General features: G+C 49.6%; 1 protein-coding gene across 1 annotated transcript in view; it reads left to right on the plus strand.

Annotated features, from left to right (window-relative positions):
• The window catches only part of LOC144168481 (putative chitinase 10), a 114,810-nt gene that overhangs the window by 15,325 nt on the left and 78,231 nt on the right, over positions 1 to 21,254 (plus strand). Inside the window, exons 2-7 of the mRNA XM_077697454.1 lie at positions 3,456 to 3,662; positions 11,575 to 11,831; positions 12,388 to 12,491; positions 14,136 to 14,259; positions 15,806 to 15,991; positions 17,463 to 17,585. Coding sequence (XP_077553580.1) covers positions 3,456 to 3,662; positions 11,575 to 11,831; positions 12,388 to 12,491; positions 14,136 to 14,259; positions 15,806 to 15,991; positions 17,463 to 17,585 — 1,001 coding nt within the window. The remainder of the gene's footprint in view (positions 1 to 3,455; positions 3,663 to 11,574; positions 11,832 to 12,387; positions 12,492 to 14,135; positions 14,260 to 15,805; positions 15,992 to 17,462; positions 17,586 to 21,254) is intronic.

A 21,254-nucleotide genomic window follows, 5' to 3' on the forward strand; every position in this document is an offset into this window, starting at 1 on the left:
CACCGCGAAAGGGCAAGGCCAGGCCGCCGCATACATGCGGCCAGATTTTTCGTTCGCTTTTCCAGCCTTGAGCGCAGTGCGGGATTCATGGTGTCAACAAAGCTTGCCCGTAGCAGACGACAGTTTGAGCAGCGCAATAGCGGAAGTACGTCACCGCTGCGGAGCGCAGCATCATGGGAGGCAAGGCTTGCGCGCCGTCAACAGCGGAGAGTAAGTCGAAAGGAGGAGGAAACGCGGAGCGACGATAATGCGCGGTTTTTGATTTACGATTTCTCAGCTAATACTCATCGCTTTAATAAAATTCTTGCGGGAGGAGATTGCAAATACATTGCTTTATTTGGGTACATGTACATTCATGCATCAGCGGAAGGTATTTCAGGACCCCTTTAAAACTTTCTTTGTGTTAATAACTCGTTCGACGGCGCTGTGTTTTGGCAGTTTCCCGCCATGTTGACCCAGATCTTTTATCAGCTGCATTGACACTTTGTTTGGTCCGGCTACCAATTTCGGGGGGATGTTCGGCGTTTCCAAGGTGAACATTCCTGTCCTATGGCAATTTTCTTTCCGTGGCCATGTTGCATTTGTTACGTTTGTCGAAGCTGGGACTTTTCCGAAAGTCTTACGTAATAATCTCTCATAACGGAGTGTTCATTCTAATGTATTACCGTTATCATCCTGCACGCAGGTTTGCCTGCATGCTTCAGAAAATGCGGGAACCTTTCCGGCGCGCCTTTATTTCTCTAGTGTACATGTTACATATATCCCGCGTTCAACCTCCACGCTTGTAGCACGATAATAGATGGCGCTGTAGTGGCAATCTTAATCAGCTTATAGTAATCGCCTGAATTTTTTGCTACTGAAACGGTTTCTGTGCGTTCTTTTGTGAGTACGGTAAGGAATTGGGCTAGTTGGTTGTGCATACTGATACAAAGATGAAGAGCCATTCACCAGGTTACGACGTTCAGCGCCTGTTTGTATAAAAAAGAATGTTTCTTTTTCTGTTTCCCTCCTTTCCAATTATATCTTGTAACCGTTAATTTCTACGTGTTTTTATGACCAAACAAATATTGCACTTCTAATAAATCAGTTGTTTGTTTGCGCTCGTGCTGTATACTTCGTCCGTGTGTCTTCTTCAAATTGTGTTCCTTGTAACCTAAGGCGCATTCTATCAACGTGCGTTGTTTTCCTCATCACTTTTTTCTTGCAACGTTCATTCTCTTATTATCATATATGGCGGGCCAACGCAGCACTCAGGGTCAAGCCACCACAAGAAAGGCACGAAAGCAGTTGCGGGCCTAAGAAGTGGCTCCGGCTCAAAACACGAGCTCTTCAGTGGTGAAAATATCTCTGCTCCCGCTCGCGCGCCCATATGTTGGGTCAGCGCCGTATACGGTCCGGGGGGTTTCAGTGGCACCGCATTGTTGCGCGGGGGGACTTCTCGCTCGCGCCGATTTTAGTGCGCAGCCTTTTGGTGGCCGCCTCTGGGCTCAGCCGCGTCGTCGTCGTAACCGATTGAACGATGGCAAGACCAAACAGTGAAAGAAAGCGAAGGAGGAGAGTGGAGGAGAGTGTCGCGAAGACCGAATCGTGAAAGAAAGCAAAGGGGGAGAGTGTCGCGAAATTGTGAGGGGAAAGCGGTTCGCCGGGGCGGCACGAGCGCTCTCCGAAAGGCGAGGGAGGGGGGAGGGGGCAGTATGCTGTGCCCGCACGAGACGCTCGTCTGCGCGACGCTGGCGAAAACCTGAGGGGGCGTGCGCATGACGATGGTGTCCGTTCCCTGCATAAGGCGCGGGTCGCGGTCCCTTCGTGAGACGCACTTCGCGCCGCCGACGCAGAGGCTCATCATCGCTGCCGTCGAGAGAACCCACGAATGAATGCTGAGCGCACTGCTGCTGCGCCCAAATATCGCATTAGGAAGTATCTAATCGCCAGCCAATTTTTTTTCCTTCGTGGTCAACACTGCCGACGACGCCGACTTTTCTGCGACAAGAGGCTGTTAACGCTACTCGTCCATAAGATTTCTATATTACTGAGACGAATGTTCCTTTAACGTGATTCAATGGCGACGCGTGCTTACTGATCATATGCAATTGTACATTGAGCAATGTGTGTGGAGGTATCTGAAGGGGGCTGTGACCTAAAGATAAAGCTCATTTTATTCCATTGTTTAAGGGAGGTATTGTATTCTATCGCGCCCCTTATCAAGGTTCATTGTTTCCTCTATAATGACAGCTAGACAGGCTGTCATTGATAAGGCTATGGGTAGTAAGGCAGTCCATGGCGAAGCGGTTAGAGAAAGCGTCTTGCTTTCTTTATGTTTTTCGGCGTCAAGAGTGCCCAATCTTGTTCTAATGTCCGTGCGACTGTTTTTATTTTAGCGCTAATTTTCTTCAAACACATAGAGAAGGCTCTTAGAGAAAGTACGAAGAGGCAGCTGGCATCTCACATTTCCACGCTGCTCTGGTATAGCTGTTTTAGTCACCGCCGTGATCAGTGCGTATGTTTGCCCTCCGTTCATGGCTGTGTCTTCTCGAAATGATGCCCCCTAAATTGTCAATTTGTTTGAGCTTTGGGAGCACTTTTGCGTATCCACGGAAAGTGTAATGCCGAGCCGAGGCTTTTTAAACATATTGCAATTGTTCTGAATTTCTGCAAAATATCTGGGTCGCTCCATATAAGTCCGTCTGACCCTCTATTCCCTTGAAACAGAACGGGAATTGAAAACCAGAACATAGAAAAAAAGGCCAGAGCCTGTGGTCGCGTGCGTGTGCCGATACCCCGCTAAGAGATCTATAGAAAAGAACCGAGTGGGTTACTCTGGAATTCGGGAGGTCGACACGAGGAAAGGAAAAACGCACCCCATGACATCGCTTTGTTATCAAGCGCACACTAAAGTTTCAATAATGTTTAGGCACTGAAAGCTGAATAGCTTTTTGCTTTAACCGAAAAATCACACCCTGCGTAGCTCTTTCGGCTTTTGTTCGGCGACAAACGATGCTTTGTTTGTTTGGAGCTCACCGCTCCTGCCTTCCGATTCAATCTTTCTTTGAGGCAAAAATGGGCACGTCACAGACCGAACCGACAGAGTCATCGTGGTGCTGTCACTTAAGAGATGTATAAAATTTCCGCAATAATGCATGGTGCTGATCAGTACAAAGTGCGCATGAGCGCAACCGGTTTCGGCCTTTCTCTGCACTCCCAGTAGTGGTTTGGAACACCGTATACCGACCGGGACAGTTTCCCTTTTCTGCTGTAACTCTCTATTAGTGTCGTGTGAGTATATTCCGAATTTCCGCGCTGTTTTGGGGTTTAAAGTAAGTATGGAGAGGTATTTAAGGAACTAGGAGAGGTTAATTAAAAATAGGGCTCAATGACAGCCGACAAAACTCAGGTGTTGGCCCATCGTGGTTACCGAAGCAAGAGCTCGAACTCTGATGGGGCCGTCGTTTTCTCAGCAGTCGCAGATGGCGCGACCAAGAATCAAGTGTTCCTGTGCTACTGGGGAAGCTGGTCGCACTACCGGGACGGCGCGGGCAAGTTCTCGGTGGATAACATCGACGCGTCTCTGTGCACGCACCTGGTCTACGCCTTCGCCAAGCTGGACAACGGGGTCATCGCGGCCTTCGACCCCTACCTGGATCTCAAGGACAACTACGGACTGGGTACGTGTGTGCTGGGCACACAAGCGCATGTCAGTGCGGCTAAGGTTTACGCCGCAACGCTTATCTTACGTTTACACGGCTGCCGTCGGGCGAAGGCCGGGATGTTTGTTTTCCGATACGATTATAGATATCACCATTCATAGACAGGTACTTGTAACGTCCCTTACAAAGCCGTGTCGACGTTCTTGCCCTGTGCATCAAATTTCTGTCTCCAGAACAAAATTCCTTGAAATAAAGCGAGAAAGAGATAGCGACATGATATTAATATTAATGAGATGAACACAGGAGAGGGGAGAGAACACGTGTTAAGCCGGGTTCGGACCGCTGCCGCAACTTTCAAATATCTTTAAAAAATGACGTCATTTCACGTCACAGCAAGCCGGACTGCGTGACACACCGTTTTTTTTTCTTTTACGTAAATAGATCACGATATGACTTTTGCGTCGGTAGTCTGAGCATAGCCTTACTCACAACACTTCAAGTAGTCACTAACAAATTAGTATTCGCCCTCAAGCACCCGTCAACTGGCCCAGCAACAAGTTCTTAAGATGTGAGTATGGCGATGATTTGCGGGGGAGGGCCGAGATTTGGCGAATATGAGGCATTAAATAAATTAGTATTTCATTTTCTTGGGAAGTCAGCATTGGGCTATGCTGCTGAACGGAACATTTGAAAACATTTTGTTGAGCTGAGATTGGGCAAGTACGGCCTGATCAGGTGTTAGTATTATGGCATGGTGCAGGACGAGGCGTACCAGTACGACCCGTTGCACTGAGGTGGTGTAGTTGGCAAGCGGCTTGCGGAAGAGTTGTCCCCGTTCCAGCGACGAAGATACAAATGCCAAACTTTAGTGCATGGTGAGCGGAGGAAAACGACGGCGCAGAAACACTGCTGTGTGAAAACATGGCAATCGAAACAGGCAAAGTACCGACGTCGAGCTCTGTCCCTAGCGCGCTGACTCAAGACAAAAGCTTTTAGTCTCCGCTGCAATGGTAAAAGCGACAACTTTCAAAGCAGAGTCCACGCCCAATCGAAAACGCTTTCGTTGACTCGAAGAGGCGATGAGTCAGACACAGCGAACAGCCGACTAGAGGGATGTAATTTTTCATGAAATTTTGAGGGGCGTGTAAAAAAAAAGTTTCTTTTATGTTTTTTTAAGAAAAATATGAAAAATTAAAAAAAAATACGATTCCGCACAGATCCATAAAAAATTCGACATATTTCTTACGGCGGAAGCCTTAGATGTCTCATCAAACGCGAAAAGTGACCGTATTTGCTGGCGATTACACGAATGAAAACAAATTACGCCAGCTCTAAAAAAGAACACAAGTGAACAAAATATGCATGGAAACTTATTTGGGTTCCAATGGGTTTTGAACCCGGGTCGCCAGGAGCCGCAGCCCAGTGTGGTAACTGCAGCAGTAACCCTGTACCATGACGGGATGGAAGAAAAATTATCTGGATGCGGGCCGCATCGCAGGTGAACGTGACGCCACCGCAAACACGATGCAGCAGTAATCTCTGGCTTTCGCCCTCTAATCACTTAAAATATTTCAGTGCCCGATGAATTTCTCCGTTTACACTGAATAGAATGTTTTTTTATGCTGCATCACAAAAGTCCCAGCAGAGGTTCCGCTCTCAAAATCTGCGCAGGATTTTACGTTAAATCATTGGTTTCAGAAAGCGTTTTCCCTCACTGCAGACTAGTCGCATCACAACAAATTTCCCAGGAGAAGCTCTCTGTTTTACTGCAAAATAGTATTAGCCTCACAGAGAAGCTGCTGGACCTCGGCGTGCACAACACGCTCGAGGAGATGGGAGAGGCACAAAGAGCCGCCCAGCTCGAGTGGCTCGCGGCAACCAAAACCGGAAGAGCCATCCTGAAGAGAGTGGGCGTAGATCCCGACTCGAGCAAGGACGGCTACGGCCGCACGGCAGAGATCCCGGACTGGGTACGAAGGAGAATGAGAGTCTATCCCATTCCAAAGAACATGAGCCCCGAACACAACCGGGAACGGAGAGCGGCGAGAGACAAGGCAATGGTGGAATTGCACGCGGAGCTGCCCGGGGACGAAATACGTCGACGCCGCGGAGTATCGAGAACGCGGGGCATTCACGGCGGTGGTCATCGACGCCAAGACCGGCGGTACGATCACCGCGGCGAGCGTACGCACGAAGGAGGCGCGGTGCGCGGAGGAGGTGGCGATTTCTTTAGCCATCTCGGATCCGGACTGCAAGACCGTGCTGTGTGACTCTAAGAGTGCAGTGCGAAACTATGCCAAGAACAGAGTATGTTGTAAGGCAGTGCGGGTGCTCGCCGCGCTGGACCTCAAGGATAGAGATGTGACAGTTAACTGGTTTCCGGCCCACGCCGGGAACGAAGTCTCGGAACATTACCAAAACCACAACGAGACGGCGAACTCGACCGCGCGAGAGTTAACAGGCCGCGCGGCCGTAGCGAACCCGTCTGCGAAATGGTGGGTGGAGACCAAGGATTGGCTGGCCACATATAACGAAATAACGAAGCACTACAGGCTAAGCAGGAGGAGAATGGCGCCGCCCGACCCGAGTCTGACTCGGGAACAGGCGGTGGTGTTCAGACAGATGCAGACGGGTTCGCTACTGACCCCAGTCATTATGAAACACGTGTGCCCCGAGGACGACACGTGCAAGGTGTGTCACAGTGCGAGAGCCACTGCGGCCCACCTGCTGTGGGACTGTACGGCAAGGCCCAGCGAAGCGGCAACAGCAACAACGATCCCGCCGTGGTTCGAGGCTGCGGCGCGGAGCAACGACAAGAACGACTAACTCCAGGCCGTCCAGCGGACCCTGGCTGCCCTTGAAAAGCAGAAGCCGGTCGAAAGCCGAGAGGGCTCGGCCCCCATTCAGGAGCGGCTGAAGGTCCTCGAGGGGAGTAGAGAGGCGGCTGCCGAATAGAGGGTCTTAGACGGGATGACGTAGGCCGCGTCATGGTGCTCCATTAGGGACACCACAGCAGGTGATTCAATAAAGTCTTTACTCACTCACTCATTAGCCTCACCCCCCACCCCTTGTTTTCATTCCGGTGAAGCGGATTTACTCGGCGCTGCTCCGGGGCTCCTCCTCACAACCGCGGACCCCTCTTTCACAATGGTTATCACAACGCTATTCCCCTCGCCACAAGCTATGGCTCTTTCACAAGTTTCGCAGTCGGCTGACAGCAGCCGTAGCGCCGTTATCAGATGATTGCGGTGAATCAACAGCAGCGCGAATGGACGTAAAAACGCCCAAAGTCACCGCCACCGCCGCCGCCGAGAATATAGCCGCGGCCGTTGCCGCCAATAATTTCACCTCGCCCTCTAGCTGCGGGTCCCTGCCGGTTGAAAGCAATCTGACAAGGCAGCAACTTGCCCCGTTGGAACGCCGGCGTGAGCACATAATTCTACTTTAGCTTGAAAGCCATTGCGAGCGACATTCTCGCGTCGGCGGCCCTCGGCGGTCATAGTTTTTCTGGCGGAAAAGTAACAATAGCTCTTAGTATGGCCGCATATAAAGTCTTTCTCTCTGTCTTCGCCAGGGTACTTCACGCCTAGTTATGCGCCCACCCTCTGTTGCCGGCTTAGGCGTGCACGGGTTGGCGGTGAAGGGAGGGGGCATGCGCGCATAGCAGGCCCTGGTCGACGCCGCTACCGATGACATACCCGTTGTGGTGGTGGCAGATTTAAACGTGGGAGTCTCATGGCTCAATCCACCCTGTCAGCTGTCCAGCGCAATCGAGCGGTTTGGGTCTGGGTTGGGGTGTTGCACACACAATGAGATGCCTACGACTTCGCAGCAAAAGGGACACTTACGTGTATCTGCCAGAATAAAGGTCGAGGCCTTCGAGGTGTTCACTTGCTATGGTACGGACGTATGTCGTTCGCTTGGAGGAAGAAGAGTGGAAAATGAAGATGCGCCAGCCCGAACACAAGCGTAAATGGGCGCGAAAACAACGAAGAGGAGCTGCGACCGCCGTTGCCGCCTCAAGTTTCAGGTGGTCTAGTAGCTTCGAATCCCTCCCTGATGAACAGCAACTGGCCCGCTTGAAACGCCAACGTGGGCCAATGTCACTTGTTCAGCTTTCAGAGCGACATGTTCGACAGTGCCTTTCACTTCCAAGCACCCGCTGACGACCAGTTGCCAGTTTATGCGTTTCCCTGTTTAGGGAGAGGGGGGGAGGGGATGGGCAGCTAAAGGTTTCATGCCGTTACCGATGGCGTGCCCGTTGTGTTGGCGTGAGGTTTAAACGCTGCCCCCAAACAGCCCAATAGACCCGTCCGGTGTCTTCAGTGGTAGAGCGGATTGCGTTGGCGTGTTACACAAACGGTAGGATGCCTACGACGCTGGAGGGAAATAGACAGGTCTACGTTTGTCCGCTAGGACAAAGTTGGTGTCTTTCCAAATTTCAATAAGATAATCGGCTAGGAAGTATGATCAGTCGTAAGTTACAAGCAAAGGTGCTGGGTTTCGTGCACTCCATGGAGGACGTGAAGCTTTGCAGGTCATCCTTCTTCACAGAGTGGAAGGGCACTAAATTTTTTTAGATGCAAAGCATCTCTTAGTCGACCCTCCGTCGTCCGGCGTCCGCACCTCTCCTCCTCTCCACAACAGCTGTGATAACGCCGATCTCTCTCTCCCCTCCTCCTCTCCACACTACCTGTGCGCTAGCGCGCGCTGCTCCTCCTCTTCCCTCTGCACACCAGCTTTCCAACCACGTGCATGCGCGCTGCCCCTCCTCTCCACTCCCTCTGCTCTGCAAATAAACCCGTCCGCGCTCCGCTCAGTTGCTTCTTCGGTACTGCGCCGTCTGATTACTGCAAATGGACGCCAACGATTCCGTCAGCGAACTGGCTGGCACACCTTCAACTAGCGCCAGCCAGCACACTGTCAGAACCGCGAGCACCTCCGAAGACAAGGCTGCACAGAGGAGAGCTCGTGACGCCGAACGTAAACGGCAGCGTCGAGCAGCGGATTCCTCGCTTCGAGAACGAGAAGCCGCTTTGAAACGCCAGCGGCGAGCAGCTGATCCAGATGGCGTTCGGCAACGTGACAACGCTTCGAAACGCCAGCGTCGAACAGCGGATTCCTCGCTTCGAGAACGAGAAGCCGCTTTGAAACGCCAGCGGCGAGTAGCTGATCCAGATGGCGTTCGGCAACGTGACAACGCTTCGAAACGCCAGCGTCGAACAGCGGATTCCTCGCTTCGAGAACGAGAAGCCGCAAAACGTTCCCCACTACTCGATAAATAAAGAAGACATTTAAATTAAGACGCTACTACACGTGTCTTTACTCTAACAACCAATTAACACGCTACTACTCCACGGCTTTGCATCCCCTCAGGGTTCCCACGTGGGAAGATGGTGTAATTTTTTCAGCCTTACCCTAGTTGAAAAAAACAAACAAAAGCAAAACAAAAAAACTGTTTTTTCCTAAAGCGTCTTTTTTTTTTTTTACTGTTCACATCTCTACAGCCGATGCGTCGAGCCCTCGCATGCACAGTGTAGTCTTGGGTAGCGCCGCAACCTTGACCCCGCCAGCAGCGGGGCACTTAGGGACCTTCAGGATTCTTTCGGTGTGGTGGCTTCGCCGTGGACCACTGAGCCTCTGCAGAAAAGTCCGACGGCGAGTCGCGTTGCGCGATGTGAAGCCTGAGCGCCGCGTCAAAACTCAGCACAGTTGATTTTTAACAGCCATCAGAAACACTTCAAAAGAAAAAAAATCTTGACAGAGTTACGCTGCCTTGTACCCCAACAGGCGGCAAGGACAAGGAGGCAATTGTGGGGACGTGGCTCTATACGTATCGACAAACCACCTGTTACAGATGCGTCTCCCGTAAACCCTATAAATGCCGACAATTTCGAGAACATTTGGTGTGCACCGAAAATAGCGCTAGCCGTATTAGAAGTAGGAGAAGGCAAACAATGCGATAAAGGTAAGATAAGAAAGTCTGGGTGCGAAGGATGGATTGTGGTAGCGCGGTATAGAAGCAGTTGGAAGTCCTTAGTCTCTAACTGGGCTACTGCTGTAGATGAGGGTGATGAGTAGGAGGAGGTGGTAGATTACTTAAATAATGAAAGGAGCAGCTCGCATTCATTTTGCTTTTACTCGTCTCAAGTAGCAAGCCCCGTGAAGGAGCGGGGCTCACCTGCTAAGCTGCATTAAATGTTAATGAGAAAATCATCAGGTGGCTTACTTAGTGAAAAAGACGGACGGATTGTGGCGTCTAAGACAGCCGAAGAGCTCCTTAACCACCTGCGACATTTAGGTGGCTCCGGCATAAAATTTGCATGCAGATGTACAAATTAGCCAACGCCCGGGGATTTTTTTTTTGTTTCGCGCGAGTCCCGATTCTCACACATAGTTACATATCCACAGAGTGCAACATACCCCCACAGGTCGATCGGCAAACACTTATAACCGGGCTTTCTGTGGCGGCTCGTAAACTCACATTGGCTGCGACACGTGCCGTAGGGCCTGCGGCAGAGAAAAACGCAAAAAATAGATGCCCGTCTGTTCGCTGCGAAAGCGGGGATGCTCCAGCCTGGTTACGCTGATGCTTTCGCATTCACAAGCAGTAAGAAGTACTTAAGCGCACAGAGTTATACCCCTGTCAAACGTGCCTATTTAAGTGCACTTCCGCCGAGTGCACTCGGGATTCCCAAGTGACATTTAGGCTGCGCGCTGCTAAACGACGAAATAAAGTGCCCTTGGCCGTGATGTCAGTGACGATAGCCGGCGTGCAAAATATACTTGAAATTCTCCTCTTTATCACGTGAGGAATGAAGCAAACATTTCGTTGTGTTTTCATTGTTTTTAAAATCGCAATCGGTGCCTCGCACAAGACCACAAAAAACAGAGTCGGGACGGCGACTGAACACCGGCGCTGATATCTTCACTTTTATTCACTGCGCAGTGAATGACATCAGCATTATTGGTGGGAGAAAACTATCTGAAAGTTTTGAAAACAACAGAAATAGGCTGAAGCAGGAACACAATCACAGGGCCACAAGAAACCACCTACGAAAAGTACGAGAACGCCGCAGAGAACGGCTGCCATGGAGCAAAACACCCACCAGGCGGCGCTGGCACGTTGTTGAGAGAGAGATTATTTTCTTATTTTTCGTCGCTGCTTCAATTTTTGTAAAAGTAAATAAGCAATATATCTATAAATAACTTTTAACGTTACTGATTATCATCTAAACGCTCACGGTTTTATGTTAATTTTTCCGATTTACGGACTTCTGTTGACGAGATTACTCACTTGGCGAGCTGGCCCCGGTAAAGTGTGTTTGGGGAGCACACTCAGCTTAAAATGCGTTCCTTGTAAAGTGTCATTCGCGTTTGCCGTTTAGCTGCTCCCGAATGACATTTTAGCCAAGTGCACTCCGTGTAAGTGCACTTAAATAGGCACGTTTGACAGGGGTATTATTTTTTAAACATGAAACCGTTTTATTCCCGGATACACGAAGATTTCTCATACGTCATATCCGTCACGGAAGTGACTCCAGTACAACGAAGCAAGCGGCCTGTAAAGCGTGCACCCCTGCACACAGGGTCTTCTTGCGGGGAAGCAACCTTCAGTAGTAAAGAGTACGTTATACTTAGGGTTGTACGTTTTCGGGTTTAACACGAAAGTGTTTTATGCCGAAATACACCAAGATTTCACTGACGTCATATCCATCACGGAAATGACACCAGTATTTTTTTGCCAAAGCGACCCGCCAGCAAGACGTCACTCGCCAAGCGCACCCACAAGGCGACCGCCATACCGCAAATCATGCTCAGCTGCAGATTTCGCTGCACATTGCACTTTAGTGTTTTACCGATTGCTATGACAGTGGAATCAACCACACTTTTTTTTTCATCTGTCGCTCTCATACGCGTCGCCGCGCAGGCATGTACGAGAAAGTGAACCGCCTGAAGGAGACTCATCTGCATCTGAAGACACTCCTGGCCATCGGCGGCTGGAACGAGGGCTCGGTCAAGTACTCACAAATGGCGTCCACTCCCGCCGGCCGCCAGCGCTTCGCCCAAAGCGTGGTAGCCTTCCTCGACAAGCACGGCTTCGACGGCCTCGATTTCGACTGGGAGTACCCGGCTGCAAGAGGAGGGGTGCCCCAGGACAAGGAAAACTTCGTTCTGCTGCTACAGGTACGCACGGACAACAATGAGACGAAAAGGGTTTCGTTTGTACGTGTTGTTCTTCTTGGAACGTGCTTGTCGCACGTATACTGGTATCTCGGAGCATGTGAATCGAAGTAACGCGAAATGTTTACTCTTGTGCCATTGTGCTGCTATTTTTTAAACATGAGTATCCCGCTAATCGCTAGAAGTATCGTAGGGAAAAGTTCGAGGTGTAAACCCACCGGTCACTCGTTCAGTCCCTACACTATACGTATCTGCAAGTTGCCAAAATGAGAGCAGGTCGTACTGAATTGTTTGGTTTAATGCCTCCACCAGATAACTAAACATAAAAAAAAACCAGTAACTGTTGCAAACTGGCAAAGTGGTGCAGATTGTGATATTTGTAACAGTGGCGAATCAATTGATTGGATGTTAGTAACTGCAGCAAAAATTAAAAAAAGAAGGTTCAAACATTCGAAGCAGTTTAAGGTCATTTATAAAAGCTTTAGCTGTTTTTCTGGCGCTGAAGACTCTGTATTATAACGTACGCTTCTTTCTTTCTTTTTTTCCCCCTATCTCACAGGAGCTTCGGAGTGTCCTGGAGCCAAAAGGACTGCTCCTTACAGCGGCTGTGTCAGCAGGGAGCTCGACCGCTGATGCAGCTTACGACGTGCCAGCAATTACCAAGTGCGTGGAAAGTCCGCGGTGCATATAAGAACATTACGCCATAGTTGGAGTAAAAATAGAGCACAGAGGGGAAGGGCACATGCAAGGTATGGGGCACATGCCTTCTTTATGGCACGAATTCGTGTAAAAAATGGGCGAATCCCGCCACACTGTGCGGCTGTTGTGCTGCGCGTGCAAGGCGCGCGTCTTGATGACACACTCAGCACCGGACTCACGGCTCGACATCTGTGACGCTAAAATGGCGTTTAGTTCCGGCACCTATCGCAATGGTGTCTACTCTCTGAGGAGAATCACCGGAGGGTACGCGTACTGCCAGGCACATCGGATTCGATGGGGCCTTATGTTCACGATATGGCCTTATGTGGCGTCCCTGAGTCATCGCGTGTCGCTCGAAAGTAAGAGAATAAAACAAAAAAAGACGGAGGATATCTACGCTTGTGGGACATAAGATGTCGCCGTGAAAGCGTGCGGCTACGAAGCGTTGCTGAATAGCGTGTGAGCGCGACAACTGTAGTGTTTTCAAGTGTAGATTCTGTAAGCTCTGCGACGGAACCAGCGCTTGGCCGCATTTCGCCATCCATCGTTTGGCAGAACGAGCTTGTGTCGGTGACAAGGCTGCGGGACATTCGGAAAGTAATCCGCAAACTCGTGTAATTTGACGGTATTTACTGAACCCAATTTGTAGTTAGGACAAATGTTAGTTCTTTTCGGTTCACAACCTCGTCCCTCTATCGGTTTTCGAAAGCCTCGCGTAAATTTCGGCCACTTTTTTTTTTTTTTTACTTGGGGGAACGAAGTGCTGGTACCGACGTCCATTCCAGCGGGGTAGGCGCTTTGGTGTAAAAGCGTCAGTTCCGGGCATGGACCGCGACTGTGCGAGCACTGACTGGGGGGAAGGAGAGAGAGAGAGAGAGAGAGAGGAGAGAGAGAGAGAGAGAGAGAGAGAGAGAGAGAGAGAGAGAGAGAGAGAGAGGAGAGAGAGAGAGAGAGAGAGAGAGAGAGAGAGAGAGAGAGAGGAGAGAGAGAGAGAGAGAGAGAGAGAGAGAGAGAGAGAGAGAGAGATTTACTTGGCAGTTGCAGCACTAAGATCGCGCATCCTTTCTTCTCTGCCCTAGTATCAGTGCCGGCGAGCCTGCTGGCACGCTTCCTCATTTTGTAAAAATGTAAATAAACCCGTTGAGTTTGCTCTAAGCTCTCCCCTAGTCCTGGCTCGACGAAGCGACGGCGACCGGCCCCGCTACCAGCAGACTGCGGTCGCTACAACTCGCAACAAGACGCTACAATTTCCACACTCCAGTTGTCGCTGTTCCCGTCAGGGCACCGCGCACTTGTGGCTGCCGCCGTTGTTTTCGGCCTGCGGGGGATGACGTGTTTCCGCGGGCGCTTGATTATAGCTACATCAGCTGTGGAAAATCGCTCAATGAGCCTGTCACACCCGTGTTTAAAAGCTACTTATTTTCGTCTACTTCTACTCATAGATAAAAAAAAAACAGCGTAGTTTAGAGGGGCCCATTAGGTTTGGCACGGGTGAGAGGGTAGTTCGTAGAACAATCGCTGCGTCGTCTCCACAGCCACGGCCCCTCGAGGGGCCGTGCCACAGCCTTGTTAAGCCGCGCTTAAGCACGCGCAATGTTGGCTTTGCAGGTACTTGGATTACATCTCAGTCATGGCTTACGACTTCTTCGGGTCCTGGAACAGCTACACAGGACATTGTTCTCCACTTGGGGCCCGTGAAAACTGCAGCGAGGAGGAGAAAGCATTCAACGTGGCAAGTCTGCTTTACAATCAGCGTTGTCATTTGTCTTTTTTTTTTTTTGAGGCCCAGCATTTAGATTTATGCGAATGGGCAGTAGACTTAAATTAGCTATTGTTGGCGTTTCACCTCGGGGAATGTTTTTTAACGAAAAACAACAAATATACCATATGTCACATCACTCTGGCGTAGTTACGTAAGTTGTGCTCTTATAATGGGCTTGCAAAAAATACCCACAAGCTTCTTTACTTCTTTCGCACTTCAGAGCATCCTGAAAGCGGTATGCTATTCGATAGGATCCAAGCAACAGATAAGCAAAGCGTACTCTGCTTCCCATTTATCCCGCTGTTGGATTGTCGAGCCCTTTCATTTGCGTGACTTTTATGTTGCTGTTTTGGTTATTGAGCACTTTCAATGCTGCACTACGAAGATTTCGCCATCTGTGGCGCAGTTTCAGGTAAAATGACATACCTGAAGGGATACAGGTGTGGGTGTAAACATTCTTCGAATCCTTTACCGGACCAGAGCCGTATTTGCACGACTTCAACGCGCCCCAGATTGTAACGCGCAAGTAAGACAAGGTACGAAAATTAAGGCCTATACGGCATTCTGTAGTGCATGAAGCCGCTTGGCTCCCGTGACTTTCCCTTTTTTGATCTTTTAATTCCTTTGATGCCCTGGGGCGCAATAAAAAAAAGTTTGACGTGGTTTTTGCCGCTCAGATCGAAGACAAGACACCTTGTACTTGGCAGAGGACAATTTATTTGACGCATGCAACTGTAGCAGAAAAGATCCCTTGGGCTTCATAAACTTGCTTATTCAGTTCCTGTTGGCATTAAAACTGGAGAAAACTTGAGAAAGCTTGCAATTTAAAGTGCCTTGATTTTTAATTAAGGAATGGGGGCACCAAAAATTACTCGTGATGTTGACGGACTGTATTGACTTGAGTTAAATTTCGCGCGGAGTTCGTAGCAATTCTGTTGGCCGCTTTGAAGCCGAATTTGGTTTTGAGTCCGATTATAACGCGCACATAAATTGGAAGGCTACTTTTAGTTAAAAAAAAAGGAGTGCGTTAAAATCGTGCAAATATGGTATATTGCGTCGGTCATTTTGTGATTTTTATGCGCAGATTTAGGCACATTTTAAACGAAAAAAGTGCGTTCGGAAGTGCCGCTCCCCTTGCACCATTCCCCCGGGCGATTTGTGACGTCGGTTATGAAGACAGAGTGACAGGCTCGCAAGGCGTAAATTTAGCGTATTCCTGGCACGTTTAACGTGAACGGCCCGTCCGCCCCTTAATAGAGTTATAGCAGACCGGAGATCCGGTCCCGGTACGGTATACGGTACCCGGTAGCCGACCGGCGCTACAGCGCGTGCGCAGAGGTGTTACCATACCGGGACCGGATCTCCGCTCTGCTAAACCTCTCTAATGTCGTCCTTACCAAAAGCAGTCGCAGGAGAGAAAGGTTGCGAAACTGTTGCAACGCAATGGTTGCAAGATTATTTTTTTCTTTCTTTCCTCCTTCGCACGCTGACATGATCGAAACCTGTGCCCATGCAGGAGAGCGCCACCAGGAGGTGGCTCGCCAACGGCGCGGACCCCGCCAAGCTGGTGCTGGGCATGCCCCTGTACGGTCGTACGTTCACGCTGGCCAACCCGAACAACTCGGGCTTCCTGGCGCCCACCACGGGACCCGGGCCTGCGGGGCCGGTGACCAGGGAGCCCGGATACCTCGGCTACAATGAGGTGGGTCTCAGCTGATATGTGGTGCGCTTAATCGACCAGATACAGGGTTCGCACTAAAAAACAGCGCAGGGACGAGAACGGAAGAGGTGACAAACTAGAGTGGCGACGAACAACTGAAGTACGATTTAAGCTTCCATTGCATACATGGAGGGATATCTTATCCTATCGTACTTCGTACGATAGGATAAGATCGTACTTCAGTTTTTCGTCAGCGCTCTAGTTTTTCACTTCTTCCGTCCTCGTCCCGGCGCTGTTTTTTAGTGTGAATAATGTGTACCCAACTAGCCCAACGTCAAGCCTTAGTCAGATACAGGGAAACCCCCAAGGTGGAGTAAGTTTCTGCGAAGGAAAGTTTGGCATTCACCTGAATGCAGCCATACGGCTACAAAGGAAAACTATACAGCTTTCTCAGCTGTACAGCTTTACAGCTGTACAGGTTTAAAGCTATACAGCTTTCTCAGAGAAAGATGTATAGCTTTCCTTCGTAGCCGTATGGCTGCATTCAGGTGGATGCCAAACATTCTTTCGCATATTGTGCGCTTGACAGTATGGATGAGAATATACCCAATTAACGAATATCTGACATTCAAAGTTTGTATTGATCTTCTCAGTGTAGCAAGGCAGAGCAAAGCAAACCCGAGATAAGCGAAGTAAACCAGAGCAGAGCAGAGCAGAGCAGAGCAGAGCAGAGCAGAGCAAAGGCGAGGCAAGGTAAGACAGGACAAGGAGAGCCAAGGGCGGGAGAGGAGAAAAGATTGAAGGGAGGAAAGGGAAGGAAGGTCAAGGGAAGGAAATGTTGCATGGCGGGGTTTTAGCCAGAACACGGCGCTGTTGGGTATAAATTAGGGACGCGTATATGACGAAACAGAGGGATACGACTCGATAGAGGGATGAACTACGGAAATTCGGGAGCGAATGGTGCACTCATCTAGCGCTTGATAGACGTGTCTGAAAGCCTTTGGGAGAGGCCTTCGTCCTGCAGTGGACACAATCAGGCTGATGATGATGATGGTGATGATGATGGGGCAACAAAGCGTGCCCATTACTATCTCATCGAGAAGACCAGGAGTTTAATGAACGTGAAGGGAGCTTAGTCGCGTTGCTTGAGTGCGATTTACATCCTCTGTATTTGAGACACTATGCCGCATTGAAATTGCACATCTGTGACCACAACCTCACAACTAAAATTGTATTCGTAAACTCCAGTCTAATTATCGACTTACAGGGCCTGCTGCGAAGCTCTGAAATGAACGATAGATGTGCGTAAGAACAGCGTTCAGGCAACCACCCCCACATTCAAAAGCAAATGCTGCACAGTGCATACAGTAAAAAAGCAAAACAAAACAAAAAAACAAAGCCGTACGTTCGCTCAGTTGTATACTTACTAGAAAACAACTACACAAGAAACTAGTGAAAAGGTGCGAATTTAACGTAGTAATAAAAAGTGAGAATGTTTCGTTTATTTTTACAGATTTGCAGCCAGCTGAAGTCTTGGACATGGAAGATAACGCGAGACCCTCGTGTGGTGGCACCGGTGGCAGTGAGTGGGAATGTATGGATCGGCTACGACGACGCTGAGAGTCTCACGGCAAAGGTAAGAAGGCAGATTACTTTTATTTACAGCGAAGCTCTGGATTTCTTTCGATTTTTGTGGGCCCGTCGGATACAAAAGCGCTTTCGCGCAAGGTCAACTTTACAGGGGAAGTTAATAATTTAAAACAAGACACACAAAGTCAGCACATGCGCATGATGGCTTAACCGACATATTTTATTCTTGTGTCCGCAACGAAAATTGTTGTCCGTCACGTAAAGCCATGGAGTTATGCAGGTAAAGGGCCACGTCAAGGCCTCCAGAAAGTCGCCGCCAGGTCCCTATCTCGATGTGTCTCATGGGCGAGATAAGATTTGCTAACGACAGACATGGTCACAACCGGAAGTTGCGTCATCAGCAAAATCGAAAACAATAGTTAGTAACTTCAGGTTACGGCATTAAGTCTGCTCCCGGTGGCGTCATTACCCCGGAATTTTGAGTTCAGCACAGTGAGGCAATAGTGGCCACTGGATCTTGGCCAAAGCCATACTGATATGAGCAAAGTCATCGCTAAAATAATTTTCATTACATATACAACTGCCTAATTAAACACCACACCATCGTCGCTCGCCAGTGATTTGTTGGGTACAAAGTGGCTAGGTTTTTTTCGCGCGCGAGAGGTTGTAGGAACCGAAGGCGTCGTTTAGGTAACGGCAAGCGCACTCCCCGCGAACAAATTCAGAGCTGTGCAAATGCAACAAATTCATTGGCACACCAGTTATGCACCCACGTATCGAGAAATTCACTACGAATGGTGTTTAGTGAAGCGAAAGCAAAAATAAAAAGAGTAAAGAGATAAAAGAGAGAGAGAATTCTTTAATGTGGGCTGGAGAGGTCAGCCCTGCCAGCGGCAGTGCTTGCTACGCCAGATGGGGGTGATTACAATGCAGTGAAGTGAATGTGAGATATCGGGATGGCAACAAATAGAGAGAAAACAAAAGTTAAATAAAAATCGCACACAATGAAATGCAAGGAAAAAACCTAAATAAAGTTAAGTAAAAAAATTTGTAGTGGCTTAGCTCTGCTATGCCAGGATATACGTAGCGTGAGCTAAGGTTCAGCAATCCAATCCAATCCAGTCCAGTCCAGTCCAGTCCAGTCCAGTCCAGTCCAATTCAGTCTAATCCAGTCCAGTCCAGTCCAGTCACTGCTCCTAGCGCATGCTCAGCACGGTTCTTCACGAGCCACGCGAAACGGCTATCAAGCGGCTCCGGTGCAGCGTCAGACTTGGCTACTACGCAATTGAGGCGCACACCTGGGTACGCGCCGGCGCCAGTGCGTCTGCCGCGGCTATGACGCTACACAATCCAACACAATCCAGTTTCATCAAATCCAATCCAAATCCAATCCAATCCAAGCCAATCCAAGCCAAGACAAGTCAATCCAATGTCCTCCGCGCTTGCGCAGAACGGCCCTTCACGGCATACGCGAAACTGCTCAACCTCGGCCAGTGTAGCTTACGCAACAAAATAGAGCGAATGGAGCCCAGGAAGCGTAGAGCCCCCAACAACAAAAAGGAGTCAAAGAGTACATGACGACGCAAACGCGTACAGATGCCGCCATGCGCACAATGCAAGAATTACAAAGTTTTTTCTAGCCGAGAAATCCCCCCCCAAAACGCAGAATTTTTTCCATAAAGATGAGTCATTGTTGTTGGCCCATGGTCCAAGAAAGTGACACAACTGAAGCCTTGCTCCACGTCGTATACGAGACAGGCAGCTAGCCGGTGTTACTCGCGGAGCGGCAAATCGCGGGCATATACCCAACAAGTGCTCGGTAGTCTCGTGCACAGCGCACGTGGGGCACAGTGGTGAATCCTCCCACCCTATTTTGAACTTGAAACTTCGGGTGCCCCGGGACAGTCAGCGATCTTTGCAAAACATGCGACCCAAGGGCAGACCTCAAACACATAATATGGGCATGCACAGAAAAACAAAAAGAGACACAAAGAATAAACATCATTAATGAGGAGCAATGGGAGACGGCGCTGCTCAGCTCGGAAGAACTACTACAGGAACTGCTGATCCAAGAAGCTGAAGAAGCCACCAGGGGTCAAGGACTCCTGGCCGACAACTGAAAAGAAGGGCAGAAAAATCCCACTCCTTCCCCTTCTGGCTTTCTGGGGGAAAAAATAAAGTTGTTTCTCTCTCTCTCTCTTCGGCTACAAACCACGCGGAGACGCAAACGATGCAGTACACCTTCAGACGCTTTGGTTAGGTCGGGTGGAATACGAAATTTACAGAAAGGGTCAGTTCCATGCAGAGGTGGATATCCGCTCCGAGGGGGCTGCCACTTCAATATTTGCTCTCTCCAACCAGTTCGATAGATTAGGGCACAACCATCTCCGCGAGAGAAAGGAAGCTGCGTCGTGTTATGTAGAGAGTGACCAGGGCTGGCGGCTGCATCAGCTGTAGTATTTCTTTCTATTCCCGAATGACCAGGCAGCCATTGAAGCATGATGTGATGGCCCACGCGCACTACCGCTGTGTGGATTTCGCTGATCTCGCACACAAGCTGACTGCAGTGGTTGGACAGCCTTCTTAGAGCTTGCAAAGCACCCCGTGTAAGAAGATCACCCATCGCCGGGCATGGTGTGCACCAATGAAATGAAGGGCAGCCCTTACAGCCGCTAGCTCAGTAGCGGTGAATGATGTTTTGTGGCTCAGTTTTTTTCCTTATTCTGCACTGGACCGACGGAATCCACACGCCAACGGCAGATGATTCTGCGGCCTCTGAGCCGTCCGCATAAACGTGCGTGTGGTCTGCGAACGCGGTAAATATATATTCAAGTGTGAAAAACGTAAGTGCAGGTGCGGGCAGTAGAGAGATGAGCTGCGTGCTGTAAAGGTGTCTTATTCTGTACGCGCACACACAGGGACACACACACACAACACCCACGTACACACGAACGCTCGCGCACACACACACACGTGCACACACACGCACACCCTCCTACACACGCACAAGGCACACAGACACCGTGTGTGCGTACGTGCGTGTGCGTCTGTATGTGCATGCGCGTGTATCTCTGTGTGCAAGAAGTTGTTGAAACGAACAGCTGCATTGGGCGTATAGTATTCGCATGCTAAAATACATAAATAAAGGTGGCAAGTATTATTGAAAGTGACACCCTGGGAAAGCTTAAAGGGACACTGCAGTGATTTGTAAACGTTGCAGGATTACTAGCCTAAATTGTAGTCTAGAGCCTCTAGGCCATGTTTCGATTACTCTCGCTACGTTTACGCCACTTTATTCAGTAAAAAAAAATCAATTCGAAAATGGTGTCCTCTTCTCTGCATCCTCGCCCATTTTCTGTGGTGTTTTGTATGATGTCAGAAAAAAAAAGCTTGGCTCGACTGCGCTACTGCACGGCTCGCCGACCCTCCGACAGAATCAGCCGGCCCAGGGTTTAGTCGGCCCGCCGGTCGTCTAAATTCGTTCGCTCAGTTGAAACTAAGCCAACGCTAATGTCGGATGCCAAGCCTGTTATTTCACAGAACCGAAACCGAAACTTGTTTCAATTCTAATCATGGACATCATCCAATCACGTAGCACCTTTTACTGATGTCACTGCTGTGAGTTGGTGCGGCCGCCGCAAGCCGCGCATGGTAGTTTTTATTCCTTCAGGCTTTATAAAATAAACACCGCCTTATCGCCCGGATGAAGGATGAA

Source organism: Haemaphysalis longicornis, unplaced genomic scaffold, assembly GCF_048455015.1.
Source record: "Haemaphysalis longicornis isolate Haplotype H1 unplaced genomic scaffold, Haemaphysalis longicornis Haplotype H1 scaffold_2, whole genome shotgun sequence".
In the NCBI taxonomy this organism is placed as follows: Eukaryota; Metazoa; Arthropoda; class Arachnida; order Ixodida; family Ixodidae; genus Haemaphysalis; species Haemaphysalis longicornis.